The 18,210-nt window shown below is 50.8% G+C and overlaps 1 protein-coding gene across 1 annotated transcript in view; it reads right to left on the bottom strand.

Annotated features, from left to right (window-relative positions):
- Nucleotides 1–621: 621 nt before the first annotated feature.
- The window catches only part of GRIK4 (glutamate ionotropic receptor kainate type subunit 4), a 207,757-nt gene continuing 190,168 nt past the window's right edge, over nucleotides 622–18,210 (bottom strand). Inside the window, exons 14-20 of the mRNA XM_031506858.2 lie at nucleotides 10,435–10,544; nucleotides 8,493–8,666; nucleotides 8,041–8,206; nucleotides 5,901–6,126; nucleotides 4,322–4,450; nucleotides 1,702–1,820; nucleotides 622–1,093 (exon numbers count right to left, since the gene is read on the bottom strand). Of these exons, the coding sequence (XP_031362718.2) occupies nucleotides 728–1,093; nucleotides 1,702–1,820; nucleotides 4,322–4,450; nucleotides 5,901–6,126; nucleotides 8,041–8,206; nucleotides 8,493–8,666; nucleotides 10,435–10,544 (1,290 nt within the window). The 3' untranslated portion in view covers nucleotides 622–727. The remainder of the gene's footprint in view (nucleotides 1,094–1,701; nucleotides 1,821–4,321; nucleotides 4,451–5,900; nucleotides 6,127–8,040; nucleotides 8,207–8,492; nucleotides 8,667–10,434; nucleotides 10,545–18,210) is intronic.

Here is an 18,210-nt window from a genome sequence, read left to right on the forward strand (position 1 = left end):
CCAGGCGTTTCAAGGCCTCTTTGAGTTCACTGTGTTCGTTGGCTGTTTTTTGGCATTTTAATATATATATATATATTTATATATCTATGTATAGATATATTTCTCTATATATGTAATTGCAACAACTCCTCAGATGGACTTCCAGCAAATGCTGCTTCTCACAGGGAGCGTGTCCCATCCCATCCTCCCCCTTCAACCCATCTGCCACCCTCTGGAAAAGGAAGAAGAGTTCAGCACCTGGTGCCTTGGAGACTGGGTCCTGACATACCCAAATTAAACAAACAAACAAAAAAAAATCCAAAATAATGACTCCTCCCTTCCCACAGCCACGGCAAATAAAAAGTCCCACCCCTGCCCTCGGAGAACATCCCCCAGTAAGTGATGAAGAGGCAGCGCCACTGTCCTTTCTCCTGACCTTGGAGAAGCTCCAGGAACCCCTCCTTGACCTTGGGTGGGCAATTCCTGCTACACCACCACCCGCCACGTCCCTCCATCCCAGAGACAACCTCCAGACACCCACCAGCCTGAGGACCTCCTTGTGCCACGCCAAACCTCAGCGGCCACCCAAACCTCAGCCAGGCCGTAGCGCCCACCCCAAGGTCCACCTCGCTCTGGAGAAGCCGGGTAACTGCTATTGATTTAAAAACGAGTTGACATTGTACAAGTCCGTGTTCTGTAAAATGGAACAGGACCCTCTCGTCCCACCCCGACGCCGCCGGGCTTGGCGTTACTCGGGCCCGCTGCTGTTGGTGGCCTTGTCCCACTCCAGGCTCTCCTCGCTGCGCGCCGGGGACCCCGCGGCTGGCCGCGCCCGGAGCCCCTGGAAGCGCCGGCACTCGGGGCACACGCGGATGTGGGTGCAGCCCCGGGCGACCAGGGCGGCCTCTTGTGCCAGTCTTTGTGCCAGGGGGTCTGGCTCGCCCCCGCTGCACAGCTTGCCGTTGCTGAGCGTGGTCGTGCTGCGGGCTCGGCGCTCCTCGGGCAGAGCGGGGCGAGTCCGTGCCACCCCCGCTCGCCTCCGACGGGGGTGGAAACTGTCCTTGCACAGGATGATGTTGCGCAGCTCCGTCACCATCTCTTGGCACACCGACACCTGCGGGGGAGAATGGAGCCCTGCTGCTCACCTGAGCGAGCGCCGAGTCCCTCAGGGGCTCTGGGTCCTGTGGTGATGAGGGCTTGGAGTGACCTGGCACAGTGGGAGGTGTCCCTGACCATGGCAGGGGGTGGAACTGGATGAGCTTTAAGGTCCCTTCCAACCCAGGCTGTTTTAAGATTCCGTGATGTGATTCTCACCCCAAATTTTTACGGACTCAGTGCTGCTGGTTTTCAACATCAACGCTCAGACACTTACACTTGATTCAACCCAACTCTGCCTCTCATCAGAGACCCCCCTGTGTTCTTCACCCCCAGATCAGCTCAAGATCCAAAGCTGCTGCAGGTAGAAATCCTGTCCCCAGGAAAGGTACCTGGATGTTGTACACATCTTTGATCCCTTTGAAAGCCCTTGGAGCATCTCTACAGCCTCACTCTGAGTAGGAGTGCACGAGAAGCTCATGGATTTTAGACCCTGCCCAAAGGACCAAGCCTGTTGAGGTGTCCTGGGTGGGATTGTTCCTCAGCCTGGGTGCATGACTTGCTGTAGGACACCCCACAGACAGCAATAAGCACACCCTGTCCCCTCAGGACACTCCCAGGTCCTACCTCCGACTGTTCAGAGTGCCGAAGGCTCCACAAAAATTCCAGCATTGCCATAAAAATTGCTACGATTAAGCCACAGATGAGCACCACGAAGATTCCACCAATGTTCTCCATCCCCAAGCCTAAAATAAAGCAGGAGAGACACTCTGGAGAGGCAGACACATCATAAATCTCAAGTGTCATTGCACAGAACCCCCAGGCTTTGCTGTTTTGTTGGCATTGTAGACGCCCAGCCAGGGACCAAAACCACCGAGCAGGCAGCATCCTATTAATAGCTCCCTGCATGACTCAGATGGCCCAAGTGAGTGACTTGCAGTAACTGCAGGATCGAAGATGCCTGCTCAGAAATGATGATTTTGCAGATAAACAGCCAGAATGTTCGAGGGGAAGCACAAAGCAATTTGTGGACAAACTGAAAACAGGAGGGGAAAAAGGCAGGATCAAAGGGGCACATTAATCCCTGCAAATTATTCACCGAGCTCCAGTGGCTTTGAACTTGAAAAGGAAGAGGAGCAAGGTTGTTAAAGGAGCAGAGATGAAGGAGACAGGGAAGGGCTTTAAAGGAAGCTGGCACCAGGAAAAGCTCCTTTGATTGCATCACAAAGTGCTGCAGGAAAATGATTCCAGCTGCTCGGACTGCAGTGGGAAAGGAGAGGCTGAGTGAGAGCAGGATGCTGTGTCACTACAGGGTGACAAAACGGGGTCCCTGCCACCCTGGGCTACCTGGCTGTGGGTTGGGGGTCTCTGCCCAGCCCACCTGGCCCATGAGGAGGGAACAGCCCCTTCCATGGACAGCTCATCCCACCTCCTCCGCACAACTCGCTTCCTGTGGGATGCCCACCATGCTTAACCAGCCTGCATTCCAGAAAGTTCCAGCAGCTGAAGGAAAATCCATCCCTTAAAAACCCGAGTTTTCCATGTGCTGAGGCCATCACTTCACCTGCACCACAGTCCTGGTCCCCAAAACTGTGCCTCCATCTGCCTGTGAGATGAGCTGACCTCAACATTTGCTCTCCTGGGAGATGGTTCCTCTCTCCTGTGTTTTGTTTGAGTCCCTGATTGGACTGATTACTAAAAAACATGTGCTCTGCCCTGGGTTGGCTGTGTGAGGCCATTACTCAACAAGAACATCTATAAAAATCTTCCTCTCCCTCCTGTAGCATTAAATCAAAGTGTAAGAATAGATTATTTATTGACTTGATCTTGGCCTGGCTTTTAGACATAAAACCTCACCAAAACCCTTGTAAATCGCTGACCTGTTTTGTTCTAAAACTTAGCAGGTCACATTTCTGCCTCCTCCTCCGTCATTCTTTTGGCACCACCCCCAAAGCAAAGCAGGGAGTCTGTAAATCAGAGACTTTTGCAGAGGTGCTTCCACAGCAATGGCAAGGCAGATAAAACAGCCCGGAATTACAGCTCAGACCCAAAGGTAAAGGCCATCCACTCCCCTCCACAGCTCACAAGTGTGAATTTCAGGTTTGTACCTCTCTCTACATCCTCCTATCATTCTGTCTGGGTGCCAGCTCAGACACCCAAGCTCACTGAGGGATATTTCCTTTCCCCATACAGCTACAGCCTTCCTCATCTCCCAAACTGAGCAAGTGAGCTATGGCATAGGGAACAAACAGCAGAAAAACTTGCCCAGGGTCACAGATTGTGCTGGGCAGTGCCAGAAACAGCCCAGCTTCCCCCTTCCAAAGCCACCTCAAAACAGCCCCCAGCCTAGATTCCACCTTAGAGCTGCCTTTGGCACAGTCCAGGGAGAAAAAAATACCTTCCACCTTAAAAAGTAACTCATTTAATAGCAATAACCCGATGTCTTACACCTTCAGCCTGAAGATAAATAATTGGGGTTGTCTGTAGAACAGCACTGTCCAAAAGTTAGCATCAGCCCTGTGGAGTCCCAGCAGGAACTGCACAGACACACACCTATACCTGCTGCAAGGTCAAAACCCCAAAAGAGCTTCCCCAGTCCTGTTTGGCTATTCTCTCTGCTCCCCCAAAGGTCACAAGGCTGTGCTTTTAGCTGGGGGGCCTGCTGGCCTCGCAGAAAACACTTGCTGAGCAAAGGGTGGCTGCCAAAACTCAAAAATGCAGCAACTGTGTTAAGCTGGCAACTGCTCTCATGCTGGGACATCAGCCTAATGTGGTGGCTTTTATGGCAATTTGCATAGCATTACCCAAAAGAATTTGCTCCTCAGTTTACAAGTGTACTAATAAAGTCCTTGTGTCCCTTCCCCTGGCTGTTTAAAAGACGCTTTCACTTGGAGCCATTAACCAGCGGGCCTGTGGTGGAGATCCATCTCCCTTCAAGGAACTCAGGATTTTGGTCTGATCCCTTCAGCCATCCATTTTCCCAGACATTCATTAGAAGCTAATTTACCCTCCATATGCCTCCAATATTTGTCATTTGGTTGTTCCCGCTATCTCTGCCCCAGGCAAAAACACACAGCGTGAGGCACGGCGGAGCTGTTTGGCTTTCTCCTTGAGTTGTGGAGGAAGGAATCTCAGGTCAGGAGAAGGGGAAAAAGTGATTCCCAGGCAGAAATGCAGCTGGGTGTTCATCCTTGCACCTCTGGCCAGGATGTTTCTGTGCCTGGTCCCTTGGGAGTGCAGGGCTTACCTTTGGCTCTGTGGTCCTCCTCTTTGGGGCACTTCCCTCCTTCCCACCACTTGCGCTTCAGGATTTCCAGGCGGTTGTTCTCCTGCAGCTGGAGGATGGCCAGGTCGAACTCGTCGCGGAACACGGAGCCTGCAACGCCGAGAGGGACGTGGTAGGGCCCCACCTTCCTCCCCGTCATCATCCTCGCCACTCGCCCCACCCCAGTGTGCCCAGCTAGCACAGCTCCTCTCCGGGTGGCCTGGAGGGGCTGTCAGTCCATGCAAGCCATGGAAAGCTGCAGCACCCCACTGGGAATGCCACCTGGTCAATGCCACTTGCAGAAGGTGACTTTACATGGCCACCAGGAGCCACTCAGGCCACTGGAGCAGGTCCATGGCAAGGGGAACTTTGGCTGTTGAATGAGCAGTTCACTATCCTGCTCCTGCAGGGTCTTTCTCTTGTCATTCCACCTCCAGTTCAACCTTGTTCCTAACGCTCCCTCCCTCAAACTAGTCACGGAATAGAAATCCTGAGCTGGAAGGAGCCCAAGGATCACGGAAGCCAAAATGTCCATGTTGGAGGAGCTCAGTCCTGTGCTGGGCACAGAGCTCTGCTGCAGTCCCAGTGTCTGCTACCAGAGATCCTTGTCTGCCACCAGAGATCCTTGTCTGGTACAAGAAATCCTTGTCTGCCACCCTAAGAAGGGCCATGGGAAAGACTGCACTTCTCCCAGTAACTCTGCACTATTGTCCCAGCCAGCAGCTTTCTGCTCCTCTTATCTGCTACAGTTTCACTGTTTAACAAGACAATGTCAGAACAAATTTAGCCCTGAAGGTAGGGATTTGTACTGACTTTGATCAGGTTGCTGTGACTTTACAAGCTTACCCGTGTTCCCTAAACTAGAGTGGCTGTTTGTGTGATGGGGGCCTTATGTAATCCACCTCAACTTTGTGTTGCTAAATGCCAGGGCTTAAAGGTCAGGACAAGGCTTCCAGGCTGTCCAAAAGACCAGCGGATCCTTTGGAATAACAACTAAACCCTTATTTAGTGGCAATGTTCTCTTGTGAGCTCATACATTTGAAAGACAAACCCCCTGTGTTTGTTAAACCTGATGAGAGCCCCTGAATCACCCAAATCTCTGGCCTGCAGTTTCAAGAACTGTTAAGACATTCCTGCTAAAATCTACCAGAATTGCCACAGCATCACTTTGACATCACTTCCAGGATTAAAACAAGGAGCACAAAACGATGCACAAACACTGGTTGGGGAAGGGAACAGCAAAGAGCGGGTATGCAGAAAACAAGCAGCAATTTTGAGACATCTTTCACATGAATTATTGAAAGAGCCGCGGTCGCGTCTCACATGGCTCTGGACCAGAGCAGGGTCTCACATCTGGCTCTGGACCAGAGCAGGGTCTCGCACATCTGGCTCTGGACCAGAGCAGGGTCTTGCACATCTGGCTCTGAGCATGGGCAGCAGGTAAGGAATCAAAAGGACCCTGTGAGATGCAACGTTGGCTTTTAGAGCCGGCGCAGCCTTTGGAACGCTCCGGTCCTCTGCCGACAGCCGAGAAGGACTAGAATTGTTCTTCACTGCCTACCGACGGGCATGCCAATCCCGTAGCCCTTGGTGTCCAGAAGGCCCCCGACCTGCGTGAGGTTGCAATTGCGCTGCCGATAATACTCGTTCATGGTGGACTCCAGCAGGAAGGCGTAGTTGGAGTTCAGCACGCGCGCGATCCCTTCCTCCGTGCTCTTCACGAAGACGCTGGGCTGCTTGGAGTACATGTAATTCCACATCCGCTGGTACGTCTGGTAGCGGGAGTTCTGCGGGGAGGAAAGAGGCAGCCACGGCTCAGGGAGGAGATTTTGGGGTAAATCAGACCCCTAAAATTGAGCCCCCCGCATCAGGCGCTGCTGAGGGAAGGCCACAGTGGAGAGAGGAATCAAAATCGGATTTCAGATTCAGAAAGGATTTTGGTGCCTCATCTTTGTTTATCTCAAAGAGGCCCAAATGTGTTGGAGGTTTGTGGGAAAAGCTGGGCATGAAATGTCCCACTTCCAACAGAGTCTGTCAAAACAAAGTAAATTCAATTTTAGAAAAAGAAATCAAAAACACACAAATAAAAAGCCCGAAGAAACAGCTCCTGCTTGGTTAATCAAAACCTCTGGGTGCTCCCTGTAGAGCTCACACAGTACTGACCATCCCTCACTGTCCCAACAGTTCTTCAGTTCTTCAGTCCTCCAGCACCCTGAGGAGGGCACTGAGGGCTGGGGGCAGCACAAAAGCTCTCTGGAGATTGTTGCTCACAAATATAATTAAAAAAATAATCCAGATTTGATTCACCCCTCTGTGAGGCAATTAAAGTGCTTGCTGAAAAGAACTGTTTTTTTTTTTGTCATTGATTACAAGAAACCAAAGCTCAGCCAGCCCCAAATCCTCAGAGCTGGCTGGTGGCTGGACCACCTTGGTCCGATGAAAAGAAAGCTGAGAATGAGGAATCTCTCTTGCCTGTGCTGAGCAGAGAGTGAAACCTGGTCACAAAGACTGAATATAAACACCCCCTGCTCTGCATGAGGATTTTCATACTGTCAAGGGCTTGTTTTCTGTGGCTGGTGAGCAGTGCTGGAGAACCTCAGGGAATCTGCTGCTGACCCAGTTCCTGTCCTCGTCTGTGCAGCTCTGTCCTCTGGGTGCAGCCACATGGACAGGAGACAGATGAGCAGAGGGGTTTGGTTCTGTTTCACTGCATTTTTAAACCTTAAACTGTGTGTCAGTGTCAGGGGAAGCACTGCCAGGACAAGGTGCCTCAGGAGGGGACAAGCATTCCTTCGTGCACCAGGAAGGGAGGGGAGATGGAGGCAGTTATCCATCACTACTTTAACCTCTCCATCCTTACACCAGAGGCAAATGAATCCCAACACAGCTTAAAGCACCACAAATAGGACAAAACCCTCTTTTCCTAATTTCCTCTCTGACTTCCTCACTGCCAGCCAGCGCAGAGACACAGCCAGGGGTTTAAACTTGAAAGCTTTCCTCAAGTGAGCCCCTCCTATGCAACCACCTTCCTCACTTAGGCTCTGCTCAGCTCATTTTAGATGTAAAGTTTGGCTTAAAAGTAGCTCTTTTCCATACCCCCAAAGAGCACAAAGTTAAGCTGAAAAGCTCAGGCTGACTCCAGAGATTTCCCAGCCTTCCAAATTCAGTTCAGACTCAGAGTGGGGGGAAAGAGTGAGAACAAGCTTTATCTCCTTTTGGAATTTCAACAAGTAATAAATAAATAAATAATCCTCAAGCAGCTCTTTGTGCGTTCAGAGCGCTGCAGAAAAGATTCACTCATTCATTTCCCTTCTGAGCAGAGCAGGGAAGATAAAAATTAAATTGGGCTAAATGGCCCACATAACTTTGCATACACTTGACTTATTTCAGTGCCACTGACCTCAAACAGTCTCCAGCACTTTGGCTTCTGCGAGCCTGCCTGGCTGGTGCAAATGTCTCTTTGCTTATCACACCTGAAAGACCCTCAAATAAAAGCTAAAACCATGAAAATTTGACTTCATTGTCAAATTCCCTTCCTGTGTCCTCCACCATGCGTCTCCCACCACTGATCCTGTGCAAGGATCTCTCCAGAGGTTCCCCAGCAACTGGAGAGATACACAGGCTGAGGGGGACGCCCCAATCTGATTGAGGGGTGCCCTGTGCACCCCCCGCCCCCCAGGCAGCCAGAGGAGGGGGTTTACTTGGAAGAAGGTCATGCTGGAGCCGCCGTGGATGGTGCCGTACTCGATGGTTGTCTGGTCAGCGAGGTCATCCACGGACTCGATGGGGACGTCCATCCTCTGCACGGTCAGGAACGCTGCCAGGTTGGCCGTGTAGGAGGAGATGATGATCAAGGTGAATGCCCACCTAGGGGGAGGGAAGAGACGGTGTGTTTTCCCTCAGCAAATCTGCTTTCCATCCCCACCCTTTGCCTCTCAGAATCCCAGAATCACTGAGATGGCAAACTCTCTCCAAAACCATCCATCCCCACCTTGTCACCTAGACAAGTGAGTGCCACACCCACTCATCCCTGAACACCTCCACCTGGGCAGCCCCTCCCGATGTCCCACAACCCTTTCCATGAAGGAATTCCCTCTCCACGTCCCCCTCTGCCCAGAGAAACCTCCCTGGCAGGAAGGGCTGCCCTCCTTACCAGACCCCGCTGACGCAGCGCGTGGACAGGGCCTGGGGGGCGATGGTGGAGCCCTGCTGCATGAACCCCCCCACCGGGAACCACAGCGAGTTCCCCAGGGAGTACTGGTTCACCAGGAGGTTGCATCGACCTTGGGAGCAGGGGTGGGGGCTGTACCACTCGTACGGTGTCAGCCTGAAAGGACAAGAAAAGGGGAGCTCAGGGAATGCGCTGGGAAATGGGACACTTAAAAAAAAAAAAAAAAAATAAAAAAGAGAGAAAAGCTGTGAAGCTCCAGCTCTCCTGGAGGCAGAGTTTTCTGAGGAGGAAATGCTTTGCTGTCAGTTGATGCCCAGGGCTCAGAGCTGTGTGAAACGTTTGCTCTGAGACTCAGGAGCCAGAGGCTTTCTTGTAAAGATTTGCAAAAACTTTGAGAGGCTCTGCTCTGGGCAGCTCTGCGTGCATCCTGCAGCCCTGCGTGCAGATTCCCACCACAGCAAGAACTCCAGATGTGCACGGACTTGATGGGAAGCAGAAATCAAACGTCTTTGGCTGCGCTCCCTGCCGGAGCACGAGCACTGACGGCAAGTTCAAAAGCGAAGTGTGTGAGCCCTGACTGCATTAAACCATCAAGAAAAGCTCTTGTTGGTGCAAAGGGTTGTTCTGAGAAGGTCTGAGGTGGAGTTGGAAGCTCAGTGCTGGTGTTTCAAAGCATCCCACCCTTCAGGGACAGGACAGATGTGGGAATGGGAAATATCTGAGCCTGTCACTGTTGTGGCTGCACCTCTCTCTCTCTCTTTTGCAGTTTCCAGTCTGCAGTTCCCTGGTTGCTAAGAAAGTCTGCTAATTCACGTGCTGCACTTCATCATTCTGCTCTAACTAAGAAAGCTGGGGCCTGGGAGGGTCGTTTTGGGGCTATTGCCAAAACAGCTGCAGGGCTGTGCCAGCTCACATTTAGCCAGAATGAGGGGGCTCTTTTCATCCCTGCATCTCCTCTCTCACGGTGGTGCCAGGGAGGAGGAGGAGGTTATTTCCTGCAGGCCTTCCATGGCAGATCAAGCACTGGCAGCAAACCCCAGTGCTCTGGAACAGTCTGCAGCTCACAGGGTCAAAAGCTCCTTCCTGCTGAGCGAGGCAGGGAGCAGCAGCCAAAGCTCCCTCTCCTGAGCGGAGCTGGGTAAGGGCACCTTTCTGGAGGATCATATTTAAAACATGAGGAAGGGGCTAAAGAGGCACCAGCTGTGCATAATTCAATGGTTTCTCCATCCCTGCATTTCTGAGGCTGCAGCAGCATTTGAGGAACCCATTAAAGCCCTGCCAGGATGACAACTTCAGCCACGCTGAGCGACACAGGACACAGGGACAGCCCCACAGGGGTGTGGGCAGGGCAGGGAGGGCAGCACTGGAGCCCAGAGCCTGGGCCACCATGGGGCCGTGCACTCAACGGGGCATTTTGGTGCTGATTGGAATTAGTCGTAGGGGAATGGAGCTGAGAGCTGCCAAGAGAGGCTCTGCACATCAGCTGCTCGAAGATACTCATGAACTTTTCCCTCCTCCACAAACTGGGAGCCAGAATTCACTGGTGGAATTCCTGTTGACACCTCGGAATGGATTTGGAGGTTCCTAACATCTCCAACCTCCCTGTTCGGGACAAAGGGGTAAAAAAAAACATCTGCAGGGAGGTTCCAACAGCACCAAAAATGGGAAGGATGGTTTCTCCAAAACCTTCTCCCACCACCTCAGGGCACCAAACACATCCTGAACCAGGGCACGATGGCCATCCTAGCATGGGGACACGGTGACAAACCGGCTGGAAGAGGGGATGGGACGCTTCTTGCCAGCCCATCCCGGGGAGCTGGGGGGGCAGAGGATGTCCCCGTGTCCCCCTGGGAGTCCCCAGTCCCCGGCCCTGCGAGGGACACTAGGTGGCACCGCGAGGAAGGGAAAGGCACCGCGACATTACCGAGCCACCAAGAAGAGGACACAGCTGACAGCCAGGTAGGCGAGCAGCATGAAGAGCCAGACGCCCGGAGAAAAGGGGTCCAGGAAGGAGAAATAGCCGGGTCGGCGGCCCTGGGGAGGGAAAAGCACAGCGGGAGTTGGAGCTGGTTGGGTTTGGAGAGGTGGAAACGGTTCTGGAAGGGCACGAGGGAAATCAACCTGCCCTGGTGGCACCGCAGCGGAAATGGGGAATGGGGGAATGGGGGTAAATGGGAATAAAATGGGGAGTGGGGTAAATGGGAATAAAATGGGGAATGGGGGCAAACGGGAATAAAATGGGGAGTGGGGTAAATGGGAATAAAATGGGGAGTGGGGTAAATGGGAGGAATGGGAATAAAAAGGGGAATGGTTGTAAATGGGAATAAAAAGGGGAATGGGGTAAATGGGAATAAAATGGGGAATGGGGGTAAATGGAAGGAATGGGAATAAAAAGGGGAATGGGGTAAACGGGAGGAATGGGAATAAAAAGGGGAATGGGGGTAAATGGGAGGAATGGGAATAAAAAGGGGAATGGGGGTAAATGGGAATAAAAAGGGAAATGGGGTGAATGGGAGAAGTGGGAATAAAAAGGGGAATGGGGTAAATGGGAACAAAAAGGGGAATGGGGCTAAATGGGAGAAATGGGAATAAAAAGGGGAATGGGGTGAATGGGAATAAAAAGGGGAATGGGGTGAATGGGAATAAAAGGGGGAATGGGGTAAACGGGAGAAATGGGAGAAATGGGAGAAAGGGGGTAAGTGGGAGAAAAGGGGATGAGTGGGAGAAGGGGGAGAAATGGGAGAAAGAATAAATGGAAGAAAGGGGATAAACAGTAAAAAGGGAATAAATGGGAGAGAGAGAGGTAAATGGGAGAAAAGGGAATAAGAAAGGGAAGGGTATAAATGGGAGAAGGGGGATAAGTGGGAGAAAGGGGAATGAATGGAAGAAAGGGGATAAGTGGAGCAAAAATGATAAATGGGAGAAAGGAAATAAATGGGAGAAAGAGGAAAAAAAGAGAAGGGGAGTAAAGGAAATAAATGGAGAAGGAAAATAAATGGGAGAAAGGGGATAAATAGGAGAAGGGAAATAAACAGGAGAAGGGGGATAAACCAACTTTGCAGGGCAAAAAGTGACAGCAACCCCACAAATAACTGAGTCCTGCATTTCCCCACTGGATTCATCCCCTAAATCTGTTTTCACCCCCCATTTGTGTTCCTCCAGACAAAGAACGAGTGAATTGAGAGAAAAAAATGAGGCAATCACAGTTTTCTGTCCCTCCCTGGCAGAGTTTGCTGCACCCTCAGCCCTGAGGGGGGTCCCCCCATCCTTGTGCACCCCACACTTAACTGGGCAGAAGGGGCTCCACCTGAGCTCACAGGAAATATATTTGTAAAGCAAAAGGAGAAAAAAAAAGCTTTCAAAACTTCTCTCTCTGGCCTTGCAAAGTTTCTTCTTTTACAAAAAACCCAATAAAATTATTACTTTTATCTCAGGGAACTGGATATTTTTATCTCCAGGATGCGTCAGATTTTCCTGTTTTTCTCCTTAGCAAACCACCTTTCCTTGGAAAAAAAAATAAGGCTTCACTGCTAGAAAAAGCAGGTTGATCTCCTCCCAGAGCATTTTAAACTTTCACAAGGATGCTGCCACCACCAGAAAATTGTCAAACGCCACCAAATTTGTGCAAAAGCAGGAGATGAATCTTTTGGAGAAGTTTCTCAAAAGCCAAACACCTCCCATTTTAAGTGGATTTCTCCTGTCAGCACCAGCTCTGCGGATCCAGCTCCTCTGAAAGGAAAGAGCAGCTCATGCACACCCAAGGGACAAGATCCCACAGCTCACAGAACCTTGGATTTTCTGTCCCAAACCACAAATTCAGTCCTGGCATCCCTAAAACAGCTCCACAGCTTCCCCAAGCACCTGTAACTGGGAAGCTTCCCACGAGTCAGAGCTTTGAAAAGGCTTTTTTTGGTTTTTTTTTTTTTTTTTCCTTCCCCAAACTTAGACCAGCATTTTAAATTCCACTTCCAAACCTCACTGTTTTACTACTGAATGCTATGCAAAACCTGAATTTCACAAGGTCTCAGCAGTTCTCCTGGAGACTGGAGCTGTTGCTAGAAAAGGCAGCAGTTGTTGCACAAAAATCTTCATCTGCTAAAAATATCCAGGAGCCTGTGAAATCCTCAGCTCCAGTCACCATCTGGGAACCTGTAAGGTGTCAGGAACCTTCCCCAGCAAACCCTGCCCGCAGGAAAAGCCCAGCACACCACAACAACCTGTCCCTGTATCCTTCAGGGCGAGATTTTGGGATCTGCACTGTCCCTGCCTGTGGTGGGGAGGGTGGAACTAAAGGGTCTTTGAGGTCCCTTCCAAGCCAAACCATTCTGGATGAGCATTTTTAGAGAATTTGGCTTGCTAAGGCTTTTTAGCAAATGGATGAGTTGAGGACCAGTGGCCTAGCATCAATTCTCAGATTTGAGTCAATCCCCAAGGAAAAGTTCAGGTTCTCAGATTAATTTTCAGTCACTCCCAAGGAAAAGTTCAGCTACTCAGATTAACTTTGAGTCAATTCCCAAGGAAAAATTCAGGTTCTCAGATCAACTTTGAGTCAATTCCCAAGGAAAAGTTCAGATTCTCAGATCAACTTTGAGTCAATTCCCAAAGAAAAGTTCAGGTTCTCAGATTAATTTTCAGTCACTCCCAAGGAAAAGTTCGGGTTCTCAGATTAATTTTCAGTCAATTCCCAAGGAAAAAGTTCAGGTTCTCAGATTAATTTTCAGTCACTCCCAAGGAAAAGTTCAGGTTCTCAGATTAATTTTCAGTCAAATCCCAAGGAAAATTTCGGGTTCTCCTGGGTTTAATTCCAGAGTTTCTCTTCAGGGCAATGTCTCTCTTCTGTTCCAGGTTTCTTCTATCAACAGGTGAGGTACAAACAGTGGAAGACACCACATTCTTTGTGTCCTTTCCCAATTTTTCGGTCACTTGCTGCCGTGTTCTGGTTTTCAGAGCCACAGAAACTGCAGGGAGCTGCACCCCAGCATCCTGAGAGACCCTCATTTCCAGGAGAAGCCTTTGCTCACCCTGCTGGAGCTCCTTTCCCTAATCCAGGGAGGCCTCCCAGCCCTGCAGGTGCCACGGGGTGTTCCCTCTGCCCTTCCCACTGATCCCATCCAGAGGATCCATGCCAAAGGGTGGCACTGCCAAAGGGTGGCACTGCCAAAGAGTGTCACTGCCAAAGGGTGGCACTGCTTAAGGGTGGCACTGCCAAAGGGTGGCACTGCCAAAGGGTGACACTGCCAAAGGGTGACACTGCTTAAGGGTGGCACTGCCAAAGGGTGACACTGCCAAAGGGTGACACTGCCAAAGGGTGGCACTGCCAAAGGGTGACACTGCCAAAGGGTGACACTGCTTAAGGGTGGCACTGCCAAAGGGTGACACTGCCAAAGGGTGACACTGCCAAAGGGTGACACTGCTTAAGGGTGGCACTACCAAAGAGTGGCACTGCCCAAGGGTGGCACTGCCAAAGGGTGACACTGCCTAAGGGTGACACTGCTTAAGGGTGGCACTGCCAAAGGGTGACACTGCCAAAGGGTGGCACTGCCAAAGGGTGGCACTGCCAAAGGGTGGCACTGCCAAAGGGTGGCACTGCCGAAGGGTGACACTGCCTAAGGGTGACCCTGCTTAAGGGTGACACTGCCAAAGGGTGGCACTGCCAAAGGGTGACACTGCCAAAGCGTGACACTGCCCGAGCTGTCCCCTTCATGCCTCTCCTGGGTGCCCCTCAAACCCTGGTTCCCCTCTTCCTCCGCAGCCAAACCAGCTCAATAACTCCTTATTCCTCCTCAAGGATGAAATGAGGCCGTGGGGATCCAGCAAGGTGTGAAGGGCACAGGCTGCTGAGCAAGCTGGAGCTCCTGGAGCACAGAATTCCAGGCAGGGAATGATCCACCCTGGCATCCCAGAGCTGGCAGGGAGCTCACAGGCCCTGGCAGAGCCTTGGCTGAGCCTCCCCCTGTGAGATTCTCCCGTGACAAAGTTCCTTTCTGCAATTAAAGCCTTGATGTCTTCTTTATATTTTTGGGGCAGTTTGTCAATAAATTGCTCTCATTAAGGAAATTGCGTTGGAAGCTTTAAATCTCCAGCTTGGCAGTGAATCTCTCCTGTGACTTTACAGTTGTAGTAGTTCTGGTTCTTTTCAGCTCCAGTCATTTCCAGGCTGCTGGGACATATTCTTTTCATTCACAGTTGTGGGTAAGAATAAAGATGTTCTGTTCCCACGGAGGGCACAAACTCTCTTATCTGTCTGTTTTGAAGATGGGAATGACAATATCTGGAGTCTGTCAGATATTTTTAGGCAGTCCCAATAGGGCTTTGTTAATTGGAAGAGCTATTTTTCCTGGAATAGATATGTTCAAAATGTCCAATAATTGATGAAGGCCTCCTGCGAATCCTCAGATGGATGTGGGAGAGATTAATATACCCTCCTCTTAAGTTGTTCTTGGAAATCTTCATTTTTTCAGCCAGTGAGCAGCAGTTTTCTGGGAAGATACTGGTGACTGAAGAGCTTGGACAAGGGGGATATTTGGGAAGGAGAGGACAGCCTGGATTTGTTGCTTTCAGCACTCCCTGCCCTGGACACGCAGTCTGGAGGGATCCCAGTCAGCCCCATCCATGCCATTTCTCACAAGTGTTTCCCTTAAAAAAGAAGAGCAGAGAACTCTCTCCTGCCTCTGGAGGTCAGAGGCAAAGCAAGAAAACTCAGCCTGGAGAGGCAGAAATGTTGATGTGTGCTTGGGCACCGAACCAGGGCACATCCCAGGATAACCACACCTGGTCCAGGGGCTGATCCACATTCCTCCTTTTCCTTTCCTGCACAGACTGCTCTCAATCTTGAGCCTCGTTTGGAGTCACCACATGGTTCACAACCAGCAAATGCATTCCTGGGGCCAGGAGTTGCCCCAACCCTGCCCTGGTGCGGAGGGATTCTTGCTGGCAGAGCTGCCAGGAGGGAGGCTCAGCTCCTCTCAGCTCCTCTTAAGATTCCCCTGGCTGGAATGAAGGAGTTTTTCCATCCATCCTTCCCATTTTGTGTCCTCTGCAGCAATCAAGCCGAAACACTTTAAGGCTCAGCTCACTTGGCCTAAACTCAGCTATTGCTCTGTGCTCCCCCAAGCTCCATTTCCTCATTTTGAAGGCAAGGATTTCAGGGCTGAGGAGCCACAATCATCTCTAGTCCCTCATTCCCTGCCACAGAAGCAGGATGTGAGACATAAATAATCCTGATTTATCCCTCCATGCAGAAACCACCCTGGGCACCTGACTCCAGCCCCCTGCCAAACCCAGGAATGCTCAGGGCTCCCCATCCACCTCCTGCCATCCCCACATCCCCCTGGCTGGGCAGAATGGGCACCTGATGCAACCAGCCAGGCCTTTTCTCTCAGCAGCCTGTGAGGGAGGAAGCCTGTCAGAGCTCCCGTGTCAGAAATCCAGCCTTGATTGTATCACAAGCAGGGAAATTGAGAAAAATGACAGCCCTGGTTAAAGCTGCCATATTTGGTTATGTGTGACAAGAGGCACAGGCTCTGTGGTGGCTGGGTTGGCGGCGTGGGGAGGAGAAAGGGGCGAGAAATCACTTGCCACTGGAGCTACATGGAAATGAAAATAAAATGTCATCGCATTTGAAGGAGCCCAGGGTGTGGAGAGAACTCCTCAGCGAGGAAGAGGCTCATTTGTGGTTATTTATTAGGCTCCATCTCATCCGAGCTGTGATTAACAGACGTCAGCTGCAATTTTTGACATTGCAGAGGTGGTTTTTGGGGTGGGGAGAAGAAAGCTATGGGACTGCTCTGCAAAGCACATCCTGAAAGGAAAACCAGAAGTGTGTGGTTTAACAAATATTTACCGGTTTGAGAAGTTAAATTGCCACACAGCTCTCAGGCACTTTCCTCAAGCTGAGCAGGAAAGGGTTGGAGGAAGAGGTGCCAAGGCTTGGGGAGGGAAGGGAGGGCTCGGAGCTTCCCTGCCCTGGGCAGGGCACGAGCCTGGCTGCCCTCCACTGCCCGAGCTCAAAGTCTCTCCTCCAGCCCGAGCTTTCAAAAAAAGGCTCAGAATTCTTCTGTTGTTCGGTCTCAAGGCAGTTCATTGCAAGTTATCTAAAAGATTTTCTTCTGGGGCTGCTGTGGTTTGCTCACAGCTCAGGCAGAGGCACACACACACCCTGACATCCTCTCTGACCCCGACTGCTTCTTCTCTCCCACCCAGGGCTGCTGCTGTCTTTTATATGGTACATTACGTGTGACATGGTTACAGTTTTTCCCAATGCCTATTACCTATATTAAATGGTGATTTTCCATCTTTTATATAGTATATTACGTGTTACATGTTTACAGTTTTTCCCCAATGCCTATTACCTATATTAAATGGTGATTTTCTACTCTAAACCAATCTGGGAGTGCCAACATCACCAAGAACATGGAGGTGAGGAAGGAGAAAGAGGGAGGACAGGGCACGCCCAAATCCAAAATCCATCTTAAACCCTCTGACCCCCATGTACTAAACAAAACCCCCTGTACAGCACTCAAAAATTCTTCCCTCTACTTTGTGACTACTTCTACTCTAATATCTAAACTTTTGTGATTCCTTGTTCTTCCTGCAAGGTTGGTAACTCATTCCATGGCTCAAACCCAAAATCACAGCTGTTTGCAGCTGCCTGCCAGGGTCTCAAATGCTTCTGACCTGGACCTGGAACCTCCAAAAATGTCTGAGGGACATTTTGAGTTCTGACATTCCACCACTCCTCACGTCCCTAGTGGGGTGACCCCACCTGGGAGATGTCTTTGCATCCCTGCCTGGCTCCCTGGGCAGCTCAGACCAAACCAGATCCTTTGAGAAGCAGCCAAAGTGCTGCTGACAGCATGGGGAGGATTCCCAAACCCCGCTGGAGTCTGGAATTGTGAATCCTGCTCCGTTTGGGGAATGCCACAAGGAGCAGGGCTGGGCTGTGCTCCTCTGCTGGCAGCAGGTGCTCCGTGCCCTGAGGAGCCTCCACCCTGAACAGAAGTGTCAGAAATCCTGCAGAGCTCCCCGAGGAGGCAGCGAATGGATCTGAGGAACAGAGATCTTCTTTAAGATCCCTTTTTGATGGGCAGGGACACTTTCACTATCCCTGAGGTTGCTCAGAGCTCCATCTAACCTGGCCTTGGGTGCTTCCAGGGATGGGGCAGCCACAGCTTCTCTGGAAAATCCATTCCAGGGCTTCTCCACCCTCACAGCGAAGAATTCCTTCCTAATATAACACAGTATTAAATCACCAAATCTGATTTTAATCCTAGGAGACCCTGGCAGTAAAAGGTCCTGGCTCCACAAGGCTGATGTGAAAACCCAACCCTGGTGGGGAAGGGACAATTCCATTTGACTTCCAGGAGCTGGAAGAGTCAACCCCTCTTTTTTTGTTTTGTTTTGTTTTTTTTTTTCTTATTTCTTTTGTGATCAGTTAAATAATTGATCCTAAATTCTGCACGTACCAGAGGAAGCAGAATTTTAACTAGATTTTAATTACTTGTTTGCTCTTGGCAGGAGCCACTCAGCACAGAGAGAGATGCGTGAATTTGCTTCTGTTCATCCCCAACGCTGCATCCTTAACAGCCTCCCGGGTGGAGAGGGGGCTGGGAGAGGCAGCTTGAATGGTTTTTTCCTTTTGGCTGCTATTGTTGGGCTGACAGAAAACCAAGGCACTGTCACTCACATCACAAATGCAGAT

This window comes from Lonchura striata, chromosome 23 (genome assembly GCF_046129695.1).
Source record: "Lonchura striata isolate bLonStr1 chromosome 23, bLonStr1.mat, whole genome shotgun sequence".
Taxonomy (NCBI): domain Eukaryota; kingdom Metazoa; phylum Chordata; class Aves; order Passeriformes; family Estrildidae; genus Lonchura; species Lonchura striata.